This window comes from Cebus imitator, unplaced genomic scaffold, assembly GCF_001604975.1.
Source record: "Cebus imitator isolate Cc_AM_T3 unplaced genomic scaffold, Cebus_imitator-1.0 Scaffold839, whole genome shotgun sequence".
Classification (NCBI taxonomy): domain Eukaryota; kingdom Metazoa; phylum Chordata; class Mammalia; order Primates; family Cebidae; genus Cebus; species Cebus imitator.
This window is the reverse complement of record NW_016108154.1, coordinates 17,787-19,679: the sequence shown is the minus strand read 5'-3', so window position 1 is coordinate 19,679 and position 1,893 is coordinate 17,787. Positions and strand designations below refer to the sequence as shown.

General features: G+C 51.3%; 1 protein-coding gene across 1 annotated transcript in view; it reads right to left on the bottom strand.

The window, feature by feature from the left end:
- HOXD3 (homeobox D3) overlaps positions 1-1,330 on the bottom strand; it is a 4,407-nt gene extending 3,077 nt beyond the window's left edge. The window contains exon 1 of the mRNA XM_017520455.2: positions 706-1,330. Within this exon, the coding sequence (XP_017375944.1) occupies positions 706-1,246 (541 nt within the window). The 5' untranslated portion in view covers positions 1,247-1,330. The remainder of the gene's footprint in view (positions 1-705) is intronic.
- Between the last annotated feature and the right edge of the window lie 563 nt (positions 1,331-1,893).

Sequence of the window (1,893 nt, the reverse complement as noted above, 5' to 3'; positions counted from 1 at the left end):
TTTTTTTGAGACAGAGTTTTGCTCTTGTTGCCCACCCTGGAATGCAATGGCATGATCTTGGCTCACAGCAACCCCTGCCTCCTGTGTTCAAGCGATTCTTCTGCTTCAGCCTCCCAAGAAGCTGGGATTACAGGCATGCACCACCACGCCCAGCTAATTTTGTATTTTTAATAGAGACAGGGTTTCTCCATGTTGGTCAGGCTGGTCTCGAACTCCTGACCTCAGGTGGTCTGCCCACCTAGGCCTCCCAAAGTGCTGAGATTACAGGCGTGGGCCATGATTCTTGGCCAAGACTTTAGTTTTTATGAGTTTAAGGGAATGAGATTCATGTGATAGGGGCTATATAACCACCTAGGCTTGGGGATTATACCTGTCTTCAAATCTTGAAGACCTGTTGGATGGAAGAGGGAACAGAGTTATGATTAGCAGCCCAGGAAAACAGATATGCCCATATAAGGAAGCACTCTCTATTAATAGCTATTAAGACCTGTCCAGCAATAGCACCTGCAGCCTGGAATGGAAGTGAGCACCCTGTCACTACAAGGGCATAACACCAATCAGGAACGCTAAAAAGGAAAAACATTTTTATATGAGTAGTAGTTTAGACATATGACCTCCAAGGTTGCATTTCCAGCCCTGACTGGGGCTTCCTTGGGTCAGTCTGGAGGGGGCTTGGTCTGGGGGTGAGCCACCTCAGAGAGCTACCTGCAGCGGCACAGCTGTTCTTCTGCTTGGAGTTCTGTCGAGACTCTTTCATCCAGGGGAAGATCTGCTTGCTGATGGTGGCTGAGGAGCTAGAAGCATTGGGCCCACCTTTGGGCTTCTTGGCAGGCACTCCACCTCCAGGATTGCTGGGTGAAGATGGGGGCAGGGTCGGTGGTGGAGGAGGGGGTTGTGGTGGCTGCTGCTCCGAGTTCAGACCAGGAGGCTGGCTGCCACCACCTGCACCCTGGCTGTTCCCAGTGCCAGGCCGCATGCAGCTCCCATTGAGTTCAGCTCCTTTGTGGGCTGGGGCTCTCAGAGGGGCAGAGCTCTGGATGGAGCAGGCAGAACCTGGATAGTCAGTGTCCAGGGAGCTGGCAGCAGCAGGGGGTGGGTAGGGCTGGTGGGGGGTGGTGTAGCCGTAAGTTTCAGTGGTTTTGCTGTAGCCATAGCCTCCGAACAGTCCTGGGTTTTCATAGTAAGCTGCCTTCTGCATTGTGCACTCAGGAAGCTCCAGGGCCTGCTGACCCTGCTCAAATAACATTGACTACCACTGTATCCTTAACTGCCACTTCCAATGTCTGCTGAATCCTGAGAAAGCTGGGCAAGCCCCCAGGCTCCAGGTGACCTGTCAGAAGAAAAGCAAGAAGCCCCAGAGGGAGTGTCATTGGCAAGACCAGTCAATATAGAAGGACTAGCCCATGCTCTCTGCTTCCCACCCATTTCATGGTGGAGAGATTGGCAAGGTGCTGGATCTGAGTTTATTTACCTATCTGTTTATTTACTGACACAGTGTCTTGCTCTGTTGCCCAGGCTGGAGTGCAGTGGCATGAACATGGCTCACTGCAGCCTCAATTTACTGGGCTCAAGCGATCCTCCCACTTCAGCCTAGTATTAATAGCTATTTCAGAGTATTTTAGAGTCCCAGCTACTGGGGTAGCTAGGACTACAGGCTCACACCATGCCTGGCTAATTTCTTACGTTTTATTTTGTTTTGATGGAGTTTCGCTCTTGTTGACCAGGCTGGAGTGCAGTGCCATGATCTCAGCTCACTGCAACCTCCGCCTCCTGGGTTCAAGCAATTCTCCTGCCTCAGCTTCCTGAACAGCTGAGATTACAGGTGCCCACTACCAAGCTTGGCTAATTATTTTGTATTTTTAATAGAGGCAGGGCTTCGCCACGTTGATCTGG